General features: G+C 34.7%; 1 protein-coding gene across 1 annotated transcript; it reads left to right on the top strand.

Annotated features, from left to right (window-relative positions):
• Window positions 1-849: 849 nt before the first annotated feature.
• mhc2dga (major histocompatibility complex class II DGA gene) lies at window positions 850-4,864 on the top strand. The gene is made up of 4 exons (NM_001007205.2): window positions 850-951; window positions 2,537-2,782; window positions 3,593-3,877; window positions 4,054-4,864. The coding sequence occupies exons 1-4, from the start codon at window positions 894-896 to the stop codon at window positions 4,173-4,175; spliced, it is 711 nt and encodes a 236-aa protein (NP_001007206.1). The 5' UTR covers window positions 850-893; the 3' UTR covers window positions 4,176-4,864.
• Window positions 4,865-18,201: the final 13,337 nt, after the last annotated feature.

The raw sequence follows: 18,201 nt of genomic DNA, 5'->3' as shown, positions 1-18,201 counted from the left end.
AAAAATAAAACACATCAAATCTTTCAAGATCACAGCAGAGGATGATTTAACAGTAATCCTTCCACAAACAGGATTATTACTAACTAAATTTGTTTATAAAGCATTTGAGCAATATTTGTGTTTTACTTTTTTAATACATACACAGCCCTTGTTTATAAAATATTACACATATTTTGGTAAAAATGTTTATATACCTGAAGAATAGGTACACAGTGACCTCCAAGTGTTTATTGCTGAGCGGATGAAACTTGAAGGATCTTTGCTAAAAACTTTCCATTCATGTTTTAGTCAGCAGAGTGTAAAAGTTTTTTTTTTTTTTTGCTATAGGAAACTGTAACATAGTTCTGAATAATTTAAGACCCCTTCTTATAAGGCCTTGCAGTCTAATAAGAACAGAATAATAGTGAGAGTGTAAATAAACAGTGAAAATCAATACCATATACTTAACATCACCAACAAGACCAGACAGAAAATGGTAATATGAAAGTTCAAATTAATTACTTACATTCTAAATAATGTTTTTAATCTTTGTGCTACACAGCATCAACAAATCCCCATTCAATGTTGGCCATGCCATATGCCATTGCACATATGACCTTTTTGTTTGACTTGGTTCATTCACCTTCTAATATTTGCAAAACACAACATATTATAATTTTTGAGAATTTTGTAAAAGTTATGTAATGCACACAACAATTTGTTATAGTGACTATAAGCTTTCAGAGATGAAAGAGGAACAACTGACATTCTGCTTGGATACAGCCGTGTCACAGATGTGTGTCAAACTCTCAGTGGATGATGCAAATGCCGTAACAGGTGATAATAATATCATTTTTTTTTTTTCACTTTAGAAACACATTTCTCTGATGTTTGTTTGACACTCATTTAACAAGATGGAGCTATACATAACCACTCTTGTCCTAACTATTATTCTCTCAGCTGGTGCTAAAGGTAAGTACATTTATTATTATTGTAACTATTCATAAAATTATTATTGTTTTTTTTTTTTTTTACGTTTACGTTCACTAATTTGTGAAATACTGTTAATTGTTGATTCAAAGCTGTTGCTGTTATGCTTTTAAAATGGTTGTGAATGTTTCCTTTCATACAATCATTCAATCATAAAATTAAAGTGTAAAGTAATAAAAAGATTTGGTTAAAATATTTTGGTACTGTTTTTCGACAAGTAACTTTTAAAAATCTGTATAAATCTAGGTAATTAGAATAGGCTTGACTTGACTTGACTTTGTATACACAATGCAATGGCCATTTCTTAATTTAATACACTCACTTTCAACAGCACTGACATTGCAATGCAAAATAATTTTTTTAAATTTGTTAAAAAAAGTTACAGTAATGAAATGCAGTCATCATTACACATGTAATAATCTTTTCGACATTATCTTGTTTACAGAAAACAATTATTGATTTAATATATATATATATATACAGATGAAGTCAGAATTATTAGCCCTAATATGAAGTCAAATGTTATTTAGTCATCATGGCAAAGATAAAATAATTACGTTTTTAGAAATGTGTTAAAAAATCTTCTCCCCGTTAAACAGAAATTGGGGACAAATAAATACAATGTCTAATAATGTTCTGACTTTAACTGTATATATATCTACTTTATATGTTATCAAAAGCTGTAATCAGTAAAGTGGGCATGACCCCAGATCAGTTGAACCCATTTATGTTCCTTTTAACTAAACTAGTGTGTTATTCTGCTTTACACATGTTAAAATAATGTGACTGGTCGGATTGATAAATGTAAATGAAAGGTTGTGAGCATGTGCAATAATGTACAATTGGCACTCTTAAAACAGCAGACATCCCAACCTGCAAAAAAATGAATAGGACTAGGAATAGCAAAAAATATTTCAACGACATTTCCACTTTCTCATTCTCCCCCTTGATTCTATTTCTTGAATATTGTACGCTATCTAATAGTGTTGAAGTCCTCCCACTTGGTACCTTCGTTTTAACAAATTACAAGAAAATACAGCAGGGTTTGTAAACTCTTCTTTCAGAAAATAAAGAGCAAAAAATTCCTAGCCAGCAGACCTTCACTGAATAGCCATTGATTCAACAAATGTTAAAAGATTGAAACTTCAGCACTGAATTTTCAACAAGTTTTTATTTATTTATTTATTTATGTATTTTTTTTAAATACAGTTTATTCAATTATAAAAGCAGCTTCTAGAAGACAGAAGTAGTAATTAAGGTAATGAGATAATTAAGTAATAAATGAATATAGACAATAAAGTAATACTATAATAAAAAAAAACACAATATGCAGGTACACAAAATGTTCAGTATGGTTATGTGGTGCATCATTATTTTGTGTAAAACAGGCACAGCTATTATTATTATTATTTTTTATTTATTATTGGAGCTTTGTCAGCTTTCAAATATAACAAACAACAATACACCAATATTTCAAATATTCCATAGAATAATACTTTTGTGAAAAGCAGTTGCCAGTACAATGTGGCTATTTTATGTTTAAAATGTGATGCTCAATCTATTTCAGTTGTGCATGAAGATTTTGCCATTCGTGGATGCTCTGATACAGAAAAAGAAGACACGTATGGAATGGACGAAGAGGAATTGTGGCATGCTGACTTTAATCAAAAGAAGGGAGTAGAAACATTACCTGATTTTGGAGACCCAATGACATTCCCTGGATTTTATGAAGGCAGCGAGGGTGAAATGGCAGTCTGCAAAAGTAACTTAGCCTTAAGGATTAAAGGATTCAAGAGCCCACCACCAGAAATGGGTAAGATTTATGCTAACCCTTACTTTACACTTAACTTTGTTTGAATTAAAGGCTTCAATAATTATACCATTTTACTAATTCATACAAGTACACTATTGACTTTTCTAGACAATTGCATGAAAATACATGGCCTTAAACCATTTAAAGGTTTACCACAAACCAATACATTTTTTCCACAAAGTGAAACTAAACATCCATACACTATGAGTGTCAAAAGTGGTGGATCTGTTCAGCAAAAGATTTAACTGTGTCACTGCATATCAAACAACTTAAAATAATACAAAACATTATAACTAAAGCAATCTCCATTGTACGGAGGTAGATAAAGGTAAAATAACAGTGTGAGTGCAGGCCGAGAGGGAGAGGGGGTGGACAATCATGCCTCGGCACGTTTCAAGACAACCATGCCTAGTGTGAGTACACCCTTAGTTTCACTCTGTGTTAAACTTAAGTTGTTTAAGGCAACAAGTTTCCAGGCTGATTTTCAGTAAAGTTGGCCATTTGAGTTTACTGAGCAGAACCATAACTTATTCAGATGCACTTCCCCTACCATAATACATCTAAAACACAAAATGATGCACAAATTCATCAATGTTGGGGTAGCATTATTTATTAATTTACGAAATATCTATATTTTTTGGCACCGTTTAATAGTATTCAGCTTGGACTGTTTAGTTTCACCTAATGTACAAACTTTGATTACTAAATGCAATGGGTTTTCAAGCAATTTTCTAGTAAAGTTGGCTATTTAGGTTTACAGTGTAATGAATAAATGAATAATTTCCCAATGAAAACGTATATCTTTTGTAGATGCACCCCAGACATCTATATATCCAAAAGATGATGTAGAGCTGGGTGTTCAAAACACCCTTGTCTGTCATGTGACTGGCTTCTATCCTCCATCTGTCAGTGTCTCATGGACTAAGAATAATATTAATGTGTCAGAGGACATTACTTTAAGCCAGTATCGTCCACGGATAGATGGCACCTTTAACATATTCTCCACCCTTAAGTTCACACCTGCTGAAGGAGACATTTATAGTTGCATGGTAAAGCATAGAGCCATCAAGGATCAGCCACAAACCAAAACATGGGGTGAGTTTGATTTTCAAACAAGTTATGACATGCTACATTTGAGGACTGCCATTTAATATTCTTAATATTTCTTAAATTCTGTTAGAATAATATTTTTCATCCCATATCATAAAAAATCAAATATCCAAGTCATGTGTTTACCAGATATTTTATATTTATTCATTTTCATGCAACAGATGTTGATGCTGTCCTCCCAAGTGTTGGTCCAGCAGTTTTCTGTGGAATCGGTCTGACTCTTGGATTGCTGGGCGTAGCTGTTGGAACATTCTTCCTTGTTAAAGGAAATAACTGCAACTGAATTGGAAGCAAAAGAAAATAATATACATCTTTTAACTGCTATACAACAACTCTCTAAGCAAAAATGTATCTAAATTACATCTTTTGGATGTTTTTAAAGATGTTGAAATAAAATCCCCTGAGAATGCATGAAAGATTTTGTTATACCATATGACAGGATTAAATCATTGACTTAACCACGAAAACTAATCTGCTGAAAGAATAAAATCATTTTGCTTGAAGTCTGACTTGCAAAAAACACATGCCTTCAGCAAAGGAAGTAACGTTAATATAAGTATTGAAGAATCAAAGAAACCTAGCAACTACTCTTTGCCACAGTGGTGACATCTAAAAACTTGTATTTTCAATAAAGCTTAACTAAAACCTTTAGCTCTCAATAAATATGACTAAGTACTTTTGTAGACATCTGACAAACATGAAGTCAAACAAGTTAATAATGAGTTCTAAAAACAATTATTCCTGCACCTTCAGGGGAAGTGATTTCTACAACCTTAACCTGTCTAAAAATGTCATTTGGACACAATTGTGCTTGGTGAATAACCAGTTTTAAAATATCTGGCAGATGTTAAAGTTTGCTGAAAAAATTAATACATGTTTAGAACAAATCTTTGCCTCATGAATTCTTAAAAACTGTTAAACTTTGATTTCTGTGTATCTTTATACATTAAATGCAAGTCTAGAACCTTTAACTAAAAATGTAATAAAGTCTTTCCTTTAAATGAAGTTAAACATTATATAAAAAAAAAACAATGGTCATGCATTGTTGTTTAAAATTAAGGGATTTAGAAACTTTCTTATTGTGTCTTTTCATATGTAGTCATTTGTTTCTGGGTGTAAAAATAGGTCTCAAATCTTCTCCTGGGGAACCCTTCATTCACAGTTATTTAGCCTAATACCTTCTTTATCAGGAGTGAATGACCTTTTCATTACTCTGGCAACTGTTTTAACAGCGGATGCCCTTCCTGACACAAACCAGCCCTGAAAGTGCACTAATCTGAGCAAGTTCTGGGAAACAGTCACATGCCCTCCCATGCACACACAAACACTACTGCCATTTTAGCTTATGCAATTCACCTATACTGCATGCCTTTGGACTGTTGCGAAAACCAAAACTCCTGGTGGAAACCCAGAAGAATGCAGACTGAATATGCAAACTCAATTCAAAAAGGCACATGGGGTCCTTATCTGCTTAGGCACAGTTGCCTGCGTATTTTAAATGTATGAAAACCTGTAAAGCTTGATGAGCTGCCTCAAGTGTGTTTGATGTGGGCTGGAGATAAACTTTGCTTGATAGTAGGCCTCCAGGAGTAGGAATAAAAACCTCTGATACATTAACAAACAGTACAAGCTAAATAAAGTGATAGTAATAATAATAATGATATTAATAATAATAATAATAATAATAATAATAATAATAATAATAATAATACCAGAAAAATACATATCTAAAAAAGGTTGAAATTCATAATGGTGGCGCAGTAGGTAGTGCTGTCGCCTCACAGCAAGAAAGTTGCTGGTTTGAACCTCGGCTTGGCTTGGTTCAGTTGGCGTTTCTGTCTAGATTTTGCATGTTCTCCCTGCATTTGCGTGGGTTTTCTCTGGGTGCTCCGGTTTACCCCACAGTCCAAAGATATGTGGTACAGGTGAATTAGGTAGGCTAAATTGTCCGTAGTGTATGAGTGTGTGGATGATTCCCAGAGATGGGTTGCAGCTGGAAGGGCATCCGCTGCGTAACAATGTGTGGGATAAGTTGACGGTTCATTCTGCTGTGGCGACCCTGGATTAATAAAGGGACTAAGCCGACAAGAAAATGAATGAATGAAATTAATAATGTAAAAAATGCAATTATTGTTATTACAAATTTATTCTAAATAAAAACAGTATATTGACCTTTGTATCACACGATTAAAATAAAGGAGTTTTCAAATAAAGGTCAAACGAAAAAAAAAAGGTTTAAGTAATTATTTTCGGAGGCATAAAAATAAAAAGTGCAAAAGCACATATACTTCACGACCCTATATACTTCATTTCCCCCCTTATTTACCTTTAAATAGTGCATATTCCCTACACCATAAACCTTTGCTGTAGAAACAAATAGACAAACTCTGTAGGGTATGAATAAAAAAATAATGTAATTTTCAGTAACAAACAATGCATTTTGCTGTGGTGGTGTTTTTCGTCATGGTTCAGTCTGAAGAATTGCTGAATGTTTTACAAAAATACCTTTATAATTCAAGTCAAAACACAATATTATACAACAATGGAAATAAGCACAGTTAGAATAGCAAAATATTGCAATATGAAGCAGTTAAATACCTACCTAGCAGACATTAATTGAATTAACATTGAATCAACTATGGTATCCCTATTTCCCAGTGATGGGTTGCAGCTGGAAGGGCATCCGCTGCGTAAAAACTTGCTGGATAAGTTTGCGGTTTATTCCGCTGTGGCAACCCCAGATTAATAAAGGGACTAAGCCGACAAGAAAATGAATGAATGAATGAATGAATGGTATCCCTAATAGCAAGAACACAGATTATTGCTCAAATGTTGAACTCAGTTTCAGCATCAGTGAGAAGATGAACGGGAACAGCCATGTTAACTCTACAAAACACTTGACATCTTTGACAGTCTTTAGACAATATGTTAAAAGAGCTTAAATAAACCAGAATAGAGCTAAAGGAACTAATAACAGGAACTGTTCTACAGATTAAATGCAGGAAGGACTTTCTGCCTTAAAATCAGAAGACAAACTTATTGATAATATAAAGGAACAACTTCTCAATTCTTCATTGTCCAGGGACTTTCAGACAGGGCACCAGCCCAGCTAGCATGTAATGTTCCCAAATCTTAAGCCAACATTCCATATGAGTTTGATTAATGGTTTAAAGAAAACATTTAAATGTAATGTTTAAATAATGTTTTAATCATGTTCTTTAATTTGCAATAGCATTCCTGCATTGCAGGGGCGCCCCCAAGGGGTGGCCAGGGGTGGCCACGGCCACCCCTCGGTAAACTCTGGCCACCCTGTGGCCACCCCTTTGGCCACCCCGATATAATTTTGCTTTTGACATTATTGATTTAAATGTACTTATAAATTCCAAATATTTAAATAAACAAATAAATAAATAATATGCAGCCACTAAATTATTGTTGGTGTTACTGACGTAGCTGATTCATTGTTTCTCCTCTTTAGTGCTGTTTCAATGGTGAATGCTGGTGAAAGCAAACTGACGCATGCGCGCAGAAAACCATTCCCGCGCGCCTCACGCACCCCTGTGTGAATCCCGGTTGGTTGTTTGCATGCACGCCGACAAAATAGGCGCCGCTCATGCGCCGTGAAACCGGAGCCTTTTGTGCAGCGGTGTCGGCACGCAGCGAGTTTTGAAAGTCTACTAAAGTTTATATAATATGATGATGACGATGATGTTACTTTCACTAAGCATGCCTTTAAAGCAGAAAGGAGGGATAATGAGTCAGGGAGGTAAGACTTCATAACATGATTTCTTAGCCATGATCTGGTCTAAGACCACAGATAATTCTATAATACATTTTTTGTATTCTTTAGAATTGTCATAATTAATTTTCATGCAAAAGGTTTCTTAAGTGATCTTGGCATATCACTCCAGTTGTTGTTTTCCAGTAATATTTAGGATTGATTTCTGTTATTTATTTAGAATAATAATTGTATAATACTATTAATATTAATTGTGTTTATTTAGAATAGATATAAATAAATCGTTATATTTATTGAATAACAAGTCTAACAATTCAAGGAAGGTGGGGGTGTATGGGGTGGTTTGCCCAGGGTGTCATTTAAACTAGAACCGCCACTGCCCTCCCCAATCGTCGTTGACAGCACAAACACACCTTCAATAGACAGCAAAGTCAATTTAATATTTACCTTAAGGTACACTATATCAATAAAAAGAAGCTGCATTAATAAAATGGCTAAAAAAGCAATATGGATAAATGATATTATTAGGTATAGTGAGTGTATATAGTAATGCCTTTTGTTCAGTTTGTTCATTTGTTTGGGTTATTAATAGACTCATTATTCTTTCATTCATTTTCTTTTCGGCTTAGTCCCTTTATTAATCCAGGGTCGCCACAGTGGAATGAACCACCAACTTGTCTAGCACATTTTTACACAGTGGATGCCCTTCCAGCAGCAACCCATCTCTGGGAATAATAAACTCATTAATCTTCATTAGTTTTAGACATGGCATATACCGTATGATGTACAATAAAAGCACGTAAAAAAAGGAGTTATTTATACAGTATATAAGTACATGCACATGTACTTCCTGAATTATTTCAAGAAATAAATTGCAATATTTCAAGAAGAATTAATTAAATGAATATAAACTACATTATTTCCTTTAATGTTGTGTGATTGACTTGCAAACAAACAGAAAAAATTGCAAAAAAAGGTCAGTTTTAATAAAAACCCAGTAGTGTTAACAAATAAACATATTATGTTTTACAAATATACGTAAATATTATTTAAAAAATAAATACAGTTTATCTGCATGTAACTGCACGTAACTCAAACAAAATGAGTGCATGCAGATGCATATCTGCAGATTTTCTCACAAACACATCTATGCAGATTTTCTCAGAAATGCATTAATTCGGATTTCTCACAAATGCATCTAGATTAATTTTCTCTCAAGTAGATGGAGGTGGATTGTTTTACCATATTCAGTCAAATTTTCTCACAAATGCACTTAGGCCATTTCTTACAACAAGATAGCAGATGATGTTATGAGTCAATTTATGTTACTCTCCCAAGAAAAGCCCGAAACCAGTGCTCTCTCACAATGCATTTTTCTAACCCACAAGGGTGTTTAAACCTTTGAATTAAAATTCGAAGCAGTCATGTGCACTGTAAAACCCAACAGTCAAATTTATCAACTGAAATGAGAGTAGTTTTCTCAAAATGTACTGGAAGTTAATTCTACTTGTCTAAAAAGGGTTTTGAACTCAGTGTTAAGCTGCGGTCACACTGGGCTTTTCCTCCCATAGACTTCCATTCATACGCACGTGAATGCGCCAGACTGGAAACGCAAGGTCTTGCATCAAGTTTTGCAGGTTTGCAGCTTGTTAAATCCCGCCTCTCTTCACAGCGCCGCACGCCAGAATTTCGAACACACAAACTCTAGTGTGACCACAGCTTAAATGATTAAGTATGTAAGTGTTGATTGAGCATTAATGAAGAACACCTGCTTTTAACAAGCAGAATCATTGAAGAGAAACACAAAACTACAACTGACTTCAGTTACAGCCTTAAAAGAAATAAAACGCATTCGATCTTTCAACATTTCAGCAGAGGTTGATTAAACAACTCCTCAAACAGTATAAACAGCTTCACTTATTACTAACTTAATTTATAATGTACTTGACTTTATTGCTGTTTGACGTCTAACTGTAAAGAAATATTAACTGAAAATAACTATTAACTTATAACTTAATCACAGTATGTACATACATTTTCCCAGAGATGGGTTGTAGCTGGAAGGGCATCTGCTACGTAAAACATATGCTGGGTAAGTTGGTGGTTCATTCTGCTGTGGCAACTACAGATTAATAAAGGGACTAAGCTGAAAAGAAAATGAACAAATGAATATATACATACACATGTATGTTTGTGTGTGTATATATATATATATATATATATATATATATATATATATATATATATATATATATATATATATTAGGGATGTGCGGAGCAGCCGGTATTTGTATTTGTTAAGGGGGAAAAGTATTTGTATTTGTATTCGAGTAAAATTCAAAATGGCGCAAAAATATATATTTTTTTCTATTACACTTCTAATTTACGTTATAGTGAAAGTATTGTTTAATCATACCCATTATATAAATTATAGACATGCAATATTGGTTGTTGTTTTTGAACATGTGACAAGAAATGTCATTGAAAAGAAAATAACATAGAAGCCATTATCTCATCCATGGTTAAACCAACAACTAATAAAATACCATTGTGAATATTATGAACCCCACCACCACCGTTCTTGTTGAAGGACACTGAATAGACAGAATAAAAACAAATAATATTTAAAAAAACTGTACTTCTTCTGAAAGAACTTTGTTCCAATGCACAGAATTCCAAAAACTAAAATTAACTAAATAAATCTAAATAAAACCCTGCCTGGGAGATCTGGCAGAACAAAAGTATTCTATATAATACTAAAAGATACAGCCCTGCTATTGTCATCTGGCAGAATGTGGCTGTGTTGATGGTTTGGTGCTTGTGGAGGATTTAGCAGAACATAGCTGTGCTGATTGAGTGGATTGATGCTTGTGGGGGGTTCACAGACAGTATCAGGAGAGGATGCTTTTAGTGCATGTGATAATACATTACATAGAGGGTTGCGCGGTGGCACAGTGAGTAGCACTGTCGCCTCACAGCAAGAAGGTTGCTGGTTCGAGCCTCGACTGGGTTCTCCCCATGTTGGCGTGGGTTTCCTCCGGGTGCTCCGGTTTCCCCCACAGTCCAAACACATGCAATATAGGTGAATTGGGTAAGCTAAATTGTCCCTATTGTATGTGTGCGAAAGAGAGTGTATGGATGTTTCCTAGTACTGGGTAGCAGCTTGAAGGGCAGCCACTGCGTAAAACATATGCTGGATAAATTGGTGGTTCATTCCACCGTGGCAAACCCAGATTAATAAAGGGACTAAGCTGAAAAGAAAATGAATGATTATGCATAGAAGATGTTGACAGATGTTTAATATCTCTGCCTCTGCTGATTTCACTTTTGTAAACATTATACAGTATCACTTTGTTTTATCTGCAGCATCACTGACTGTAAAATGCTTCCACAAAGAACATGAAGTTTTATTTTTTTTACTGGTGGAGGACTAAGAAATGGCTCAGCAACACTCTCACTCTTTTTCATGGTGCCCAAATGTATTTGAGGAGTTTCAAGTTAATAAAAAGTGACGGGAAGCTATGCTAAGGTTAACTAGCCTATAGCATATATCTTGCTGTCTGCAAAAGACAGTAATGTAGACGTACCATATAACTCCCATAAGTGCATACTATTCGACACAACTGCAAAAGCATCGTTTTAACCTTTATAAACAAACGTTAACGTTACTCTGTCAACAGTCTATTGTCTAAATTACCGCGCTAACAGAGCTAAAGTTGCGTAAACAGAGCACCCGATTGCAAACTTCAAAAATGCAGCGTAATGGAAAATCCCGAACAAACTCCGCTACAAGTTTATAAACTGCATATGGAACCCAATTAAGGTACAAAATAGTGATGCAGAGAAGCATTTTTTTCGCTCAGCCGAGCCTTCTCTGTCTCCTGCTGTGGAGAAGCGTGTGCCAGAGACCTTTTACCTCCGCCCCGCTCTCCGTCTCTCTCTCTCTCTCTCTCTCTCTCTCTCGCTCTCTCTCTCTCTCACTCACGCACTGTGGTCTCAGGAGGAAACGCAGCTTTTTGATATAGTGTTTTTCTTGCTCCCGAATACAAATAATTTTTCAAGTATTTGTTCGAAATAAGTATTCGTAAAAACACGCTATTCGTGCCTTTCCAAATACTGTATTCGGGTTCGGCTCCACCCTTAATATATATATGGAAGGGCATCCGCTGCGTAAAAACTTGCTGGATAAGTTGGCGGTTCATTCCGCTGTGGCAACCCCTGATTAATAAAGGGATTGCGGCCTCGTGCTTACGCAAGCCTCCCACCAGTGCCGATATACAGCCATATTGCACTGCTACTCGTGTGATATTGCTCTCATATATATATATATATATATATATATATATATATATATATATATATATATATATATATATATATATATTTATATATATATATATATATATATATATATATATATATATATATATATATATATATATATATATAATAATAAAATGGAGTAAGTTTACAATACTTATTTAGATGAGTTCTTAAACATAAAGGGTTTGCAGTCATGGATTCGGATTTCTGCCTTCCAATCCGTCCCAGCTTGGATCAACATTTATCCTTTTTTCATTACTTTATTAATATGATTATTTTAATAATGAATAAAGTTAACACATTGCTCAATGTATAAAAGTGCATTTGCCTATCTCTTTGTAACCAAACTAGGTCATACAACTATAAACAATCCCTATAGTAGTAATCGGTTTCCTCAAATGGTTTGAGTTGCCTTAACTTATATTGGGTTTTACAGTACTCAATTGGTTTGAGTTCTCCTCATTTATTGGTTTTTATTGCGCTCAAATTGTTTCATGTACTCAAATGGGTTAAGTTCATGGTACTGTAAGAATTGAAATATTGCAAATATTCTGATATCTTTGACAATTCAAAACATGAGCTGAAAACAGAGACTGGTGACTTCACAAACCACCAGGGAGGAATGCGGGAAAAACCAGTTCCTGCTGCATTTGCATCTGACTATGCTGAGACTCAGCTTCATCCCCCCAAGTCACACATATGGTCATTTCAATGTTTCAATGTTTTAGACTAACCAAACTGACTTTAACTATCATGTTTGATATCATTTGAAATGTCTCAGTGCGATTGGTACAATGGTCTCATTCTCTCAGAAATAGACATAATCAGAACAATAAATATATAACTTTAGGCATCTTTTGAACCACTGAGAGGGGTGTGCCACTAAGTGTGAATGCCTTTTGTTCACACCCCCTTCCTTGAGGGAATTCTTGGATTATTTAAGGTAAGGCCTAAGAAAAGCTCAGGGCGATTCTGCCTACCCAGATCAGCCCATAACGTGGAGCTTAGGCTCCACGTTATGTAAAATTTACACGTTATGTAAAAAGTCAGGAATGCATCTTTTAATCTTGGATTTATCTTTGATAATTTGATGTTTTGTATTGATCGTTTATGAATTGACTGATTGAATTGGCATAATACATTTACCTGACTAATAAATTGTTATGTTTTGAACTATTCAAACCTCGTGTTATTATCACTGATAAATGTTGTTGTCCATAGCACTACAAGCCACTGTACAGGTTAGTAACGGACTAAAGCATGTTAGACGGAGCAGCGTGGCACGCTAAACAATGTTGTTAGAGATCCGACTAGCAAATTGGCATTATTTCATGTATACTTGGACTGTAAAAGGCCAACTATTTAGAACAACAAAATATTGTTGAAACTACTTTAAATGTGGATATTTAGGCCTTCATCTACAATAGTATAATCCTGCGCGATTATTATTAAAATACTTTGTCTTGATTAAGTAGATAACAGATCCATGGGGACCACATAAAAATCTCCTAAATTGAGTAAGTAGTGTTCTGCCTTTTTAGGAGAGTGGTTAATCGCCTCTGTTTAATGACCAAGACTGACAAGCTTGTAGTAAGAGATTGTATACCCGGCCGGTGCAAGACTCGAGATGCTATCGGAATCTGAGTAAATGAAAATAAGGTATAATAACAAATCAAAAGAATATTCAATCATAATCTAAAATAATGTGAAAGGAAACAAAATAATCTTCTCAATGTTTTATAATTGGAGTCAGATAAAACGAGGATAAACATATTAATATTCTAAACCATCTCATACTAAAATTGGAGTCAGATATGAGTTAAGTTTAATATAAATCAACATTGTGCACTGGAAAGACCGAACATGCAGTGAACCTTCATCCACCAGTGGATACCGTCATTGGACCAACTGGCTGGACCCTACAAAATGGTGACCCATCTCCGTGATCTCCCAACTCAGGCGAGTTACATCTTTCCAGCACAAAATGGATTCATATCAAGCAAGAGGTTTGGATCTTCTATTCTATCTTCAGCTGCTGTGGTAAGTCAATTCTTCTTTGCCTATTAAAACGTTGAGGGAAAGCTGGACGCACCCTATATAAACACATTGATAGAATGAGTCGGAAATGCTCAAAAATGTTAGACCGGAATGCGTTATCCGGTGGGGTTGAGAATTAGACAAAACCACTTTGATTATCAGGGACATGATAGCAGCATTATAGATAAATGCCATCCCTTGCTCTGAAACCTCTTTGTCTGCTAGGCAGCAAGAGTTGAAGCTTAAAATTGGAATAACATCATCCAAATTATATTCTGGAACTCAGTGGAGAGTCATAAATTAGATCCTAAAAGTTTAAATCAAAAACTATCCATTGTTTTAAATCTACTGTTTTATAAAAAAGAGAAAAATGGAAAAAAGGAAAACAGGAAAAAAATGGTTTAAGATTTAAAAACAATTGTAAACTTTTAAATTGGATTAATAACAACAGTCTGTTTAAGGCATTTGCATGTGAAAAATAAAGGTGAGCAGAACAGAATGATTTGATTGCAAAAAAGACAAATAAGCTCTAATGAAAACTCTGCCTTTACAAATCAGAAATTTGCCATTTAAATTTAATGGTGATAAATTCAAATATCATGCTGATCAACTACACTGTACTCCCGAATAAGTTGACAAAACTCAAAAAAATTTGAGGCAATCAGTTATGTCAATTTTTTTAAGTTATGAAATTATCTATTTTAAGTGAACAGAAACATTCAGTTTTGAGTTTGTTATACTCATGCAAGACACTTCAACTAACTTAAAATACCCAAGTTACTCAACTTATACATTTTAATTGCAATTAACTTAATTATTTTAATTTTTCCAAACTTTAAATACTTAGTCACCCAGCTCATACATTTTAATACCAATTAACTTAATTGCTTTAATTTCTTTCAACTTTAAATACTTAAATCACCCAGCTGATAGCATTTTTTAAAGATTACATTTTTTCAAACTCAAAAATAAGAAAAAGTTCTGAATACTCATTAAGGTTAATTAAGATAAACGAATTTTAAGGATTTAAGTTAATAGAGCTCAATTCGATTAATTAGTTACAGCATTAGGGTTTACAGTGTAAAATATCCACTATACTTTAATTTAATCTCAAAACAGACTAAATATAAAAGAAATTCTAAGATTTTAACTTTAAATCAGCCCTTAGACCTCCTGATGGCTCAAACCTTTTCATATTCAAATGTCCTGACAGAGAGCAGAGAAATCTCACCTCAGTGATAATAAGATGCTCAGAATGTGTTTGCTGTATTTGCATAAAACAATAACATTATTCCATTTGGCCACAAGCCTTTGCTGACCCTTTTGTTCTCCATGCAACTTACAAGCAAACACAACCCTGATCACAAGATAAAAGCATTAAGCTAAAATGCACTGTTGTTCTAAAAACACTCTCCAGAGACCAGATATAATTAAATTTTAATATTTACTATTTTAATATAATATAATTACATTAGGAATAAACAATAATGAACATTATATTATAATCGCCAATCATGGCACTAAAGACCAAGGGTGAAACATTCACCTTGAGGAGGTTTGCTTTCTTTATGCTTAATGAAAACACTGACAGAACCACTATAGCATAACTGATTGTAAACCAATAAAATCCTCGCTGAAAAACACCACCTACAATCAAAATTTGATCAGAGAATTAAACTCACCAGAAAAATAATGAAAGGGGGATGGATATGATAACATTCAGAGTTACCAAAGTTTTTATGGGTCAAAAGACCTAAGAATCTGTGAGTCACACCATAAAATGACAACCGTTAAGCAGAGAACACCAAAAGGGTGAAATGATTTCTGCCAACAGATCTGACTGTTAATGAGAGCAAAAAATGAACTATGGGTATCGGCCCATTAGATTGTGAACTAAAATTAGTGAAAAATCATTGATTGATTCAGAAAAATGTCCCCAGCGGAACTGGGAGATAATGCTCAGAATACAGCAGACTGTATAAACAGGTGTTACACACTCACAATATGCGGAAATCAACAACAGCAATTCACATCTGACCAGCAACATCATGTGGCTTCCAGAATTAATATTGCAAGATGATGCATTAACATTAATTCCACATGATTGAATTTGAAACTGATGAAAATTCTAAAAATGGTTCTCTCTGCTTTTGTTCTCATCTTAGGCGGACCAATAACAAAGAACACTCCAGATCCGGTCCACATCAAACAAATACAAATGAGGGCAACAAAAGGTTAGGCCATAACCTGAGGCCAAAAGTCTTCCATCTTGCATCTCAAAGCAAGAACCCCTGTGGTGCTAACACCTCACCTGCAGTGAGTCCTCTGAAAAAAGTCTTTGATCAGTCATCAGAATAACAATTATCCACAGCTGATCTTATCAATGGATTCAGCATTGTAGGAGGCTTTGTGATTTCACAAAACAGAGACATGAAAGATCTCATAGTTAAAATCTTCCCAAATTGCTTAATAGCAATGGGACTAAAACCCTGGTTACCTAGAGGCGATAAAGAACTTTACTGCATTGTTCCTGCAAAGACCAATAGCAACAGACTCTATTGTCACGAATCCTGGTGGCATTTTTAAATTTGTTTTTATACTATACACATGTTAAACCACATGTCCTGTATGAAAATGGAATTAACTATGTTGAAATTCATGATATTTGTTTCTTTGATCTCCAAAAGTAGAAAACTCTGCTATCCCCTGTATAGCTGCAGTTTGAACTACAAACAGGAGTATAGAGTGTGATAATTAAATTAACCATGAAAATGCATTTTTTACAGGATCCAGCTTTGAACATTGCACCTTAACATGCACCGTAAAAGATATTATATGGAATCAATTTGAGCCGGAACACACCTCATGTTCACATTCTTATGCTGGCTCCCTGCTAAGACAGGACTAAAATTTTGCAACACAATTATAAAAGTTGATTACCATTGTTCGGAGCATTACACTGACACACAGCCACAGGTAAACCCAGGCACATAGATAACACCTTAGTCTTCAAAGACCCAGAAGCCAAATTTCCTTAATTAAGATCTTTTGTCCATGTTTATACAAACAAAACACATTAGCCTCACACACATAGAACAGAATAATTAATCTGATGACAGACGAGACAACAAACACCCTCTGACACCCTCTGTCAGCTGAAAAGAAATTACACATTTGCATGGCTTTGACAACAAATTGATGGTATAAAACTTCAATAGAGGCGAACTTGCCGATAAATTTAAGGATAGATACACTGACTGTTGTGGGGATGGTTGACAAACCAGAGGGCCCCTGGTTTTCCAATCTATCACCAATAACAGGTATAAGTGCTAAAGTGATTAAAATTAAACCGAAGTGAGGACACTTCTAATAATCACTAGGACATTTAAATTTGACAAATACCATCAATTGTGTTCAAGCCCCCCCACACACACATAAACACACACACATAAACACACACACACACACACACACACACAAACACACACACACACACACACACACACACACACACACACACACACACACACACACACACACACACATACCACACAACATACACACACAAACACACACATTATTATAGATATACCTTCATAATTATGGTTAAATAATGTGATTACTATCATGTATGACAAATATCTTCACGTTTTTTCATTTTGAAAATGAATGTCATTTATTTGAATGTATTGTCATGATGATATGTTTTATGATGCATACTGCCTGTTATACTGTTTTAATAAGTTGCACTGACCTTTTGATAGCTTTACCTTGAGTAATTCAAACCAAGAATATTTAATATTCTCCCTATCATTATACCCTATCTCAGTGGTGACAAAGACTTATCTGTTTTTGATTGGACCATTTAAACAGATTGAAAGAGACCTGAGACCAGTTGTACGACTCGCACTTGCTGACTTTTATGTTTTGATCATATATTTTATGCTTAACCTCATGACTTTCTCCAATGCAGAATGACACAAGTTCATAACTGTTCAATCGCTGAGCCATCAAGCTGCTGTTTAGGTGTCCGGGAGAAGGCAGTGTATACACACTGTAGACCCCCACATGCCGATGTCTGCATATCTGGAGGTGACCAGATTCATCAGAAGAAGCAGACTATGAGAAGCCCACACGACGTGGACACTTTTGTCAGGGGAAGGACACAGTGGAAGCTATGAAGGCCTGTATGGACTGAATGAGCAGTGCA

This window comes from Danio rerio, chromosome 8 (assembly GCF_049306965.1).
Source record: "Danio rerio strain Tuebingen ecotype United States chromosome 8, GRCz12tu, whole genome shotgun sequence".
In the NCBI taxonomy this organism is placed as follows: domain Eukaryota; kingdom Metazoa; phylum Chordata; class Actinopteri; order Cypriniformes; family Danionidae; genus Danio; species Danio rerio.
This window is presented reverse-complemented; position numbering and strand designations above follow the sequence as displayed.